This window comes from Antrostomus carolinensis, unplaced genomic scaffold, assembly GCF_000700745.2.
Source record: "Antrostomus carolinensis isolate BGI_N321 unplaced genomic scaffold, ASM70074v2 scaffold30990, whole genome shotgun sequence".
NCBI lineage: Eukaryota > Metazoa > Chordata > Aves > Caprimulgiformes > Caprimulgidae > Antrostomus > Antrostomus carolinensis.
Window position 1 is genome coordinate 1,072 of NW_010286926.1, and position 1,428 is coordinate 2,499.

General features: G+C 61.3%; 1 protein-coding gene across 1 annotated transcript in view; it reads left to right on the forward strand.

Annotated features, from left to right (window-relative positions):
• STAT6 (signal transducer and activator of transcription 6) overlaps nucleotides 1–1,428 on the forward strand; it is a gene marked incomplete at both ends in the record, with an annotated part of 2,739 nt that overhangs the window by 1,065 nt on the left and 246 nt on the right. Inside the window, 5 exons of the mRNA XM_029087404.1 lie at nucleotides 40–246; nucleotides 323–417; nucleotides 522–658; nucleotides 778–924; nucleotides 1,140–1,209. Of these exons, the coding sequence (XP_028943237.1) occupies nucleotides 40–246; nucleotides 323–417; nucleotides 522–658; nucleotides 778–924; nucleotides 1,140–1,209 (656 nt within the window). The remainder of the gene's footprint in view (nucleotides 1–39; nucleotides 247–322; nucleotides 418–521; nucleotides 659–777; nucleotides 925–1,139; nucleotides 1,210–1,428) is intronic.

Consider the following 1,428-nt stretch of genomic DNA (forward strand, 5'->3'; position numbering starts at 1 on the left):
GGTGATCCCTGTCCTTGATGCCATCCTGCCCTGCCACAGGACCGGGTGCCCTTCGTGGTGGCCGAGCGGGTGCCCTGGGAGAAGATGTGTGATACACTGAACCTGAAGTTCATGGCAGAGGTGCAGACCACCAAGGGGCTTCTCAAGGAGCACTACTTCTTCCTGGCCCAGAAGATCTTTAATGACCACAGTGCCAGCTTCGAGGACTTCCAGAGTCGCAGTGTCTCCTGGGCCCAGTTCAACAAGGTTACTGGGAGGGATGGCCAGGGTGGGCAGGGGCTGGCATCACCCTGGGGAGCCTCACACCCTTTCTCTGCCACAGGAGATCCTGCCTGGTCGGGGATTCACCTTCTGGCAGTGGTTTGATGGAGTCCTTGACCTCACCAAGAGGTGTCTCAAAAGTTACTGGTCAGACAGGTGGGTGCCCAGGGGCCAAGGGGGTTTTCATGGCTGCTCCAGGGTCCTGGTCCCACCCCTGCTCCCTGGCACTGGCCCAGTCACCCATCTGTCCATCCTTCCAGGCTCATCATCGGCTTCATCAGCAAGCAGTATGTCTGCAAGCTCCTGAGCACGGAGCCTGACGGGACCTTCCTGCTCCGCTTCAGTGACTCGGAGATTGGGGGTGTCACTATTGCTCATGTCATCCGGGGCAAGGATGGTGAGATGGGGGGACAGGGGCTGCTCTCAGTGCTGCAAAGGGGAGGTGTCTTTGTGGCCTGGGGATGCTGGGCGTGATGGGGACCAGATGATGGAGTCCTGTGCTGTGTCTCTCCTCAGGCTCCAGCCAGGTGGAGAACATCCAGCCCTTCTCTGCCAAGGACCTATCCATCCGGTCCCTCGGTGACCGCATCCGGGACCTGGGGCAGCTCCGCAACCTCTACCCCAACATCCCCAAGGACCAGGCGTTTGGGAGTCACTACAACAGTGAGTGGGTGGGAGCAGAGATGGGCCTGGGGCTTCACATCTTCCTCCCCAGCAATGCTGCAGGGAGAGGTGGGAGGTTTGGGAGGGGAAGAGGGGTTTGGGGGGTCTTACCCAGGTCCTGGTGGCCCCAGAGCTTGCAGCGACCCAGCCAGGGTTGGCACAGCATGGCCCCGTGCTGGGGTGGTGGCTCATGGATGCTTCTCCTCTCTGAGCAGAGGAGCAGACAGGCAAGGACGGCCGGGGCTACGTCTCCACCGCCATCAAGATGACAGTGGAAAGCGAAAGGTGAGCGTGTGAGCGAGGCTGACAGGAGGGGTGTGTGGAGCTGCCACCAGGCCAGGGCTTGTGCAGACCTCACTGGGCCAGCTCGGGTTGGGGGATTTCTGATCAGGCAAAAGGGGGAGCGAGGAATCCCCCGTGGGTACCCCAAAATCCCCCGTGGGTACCCCAAAATCCCCCGTGGGTACCCCGAGCTGCAGCGGAGCGCAGCATTGAGCCAGTGCC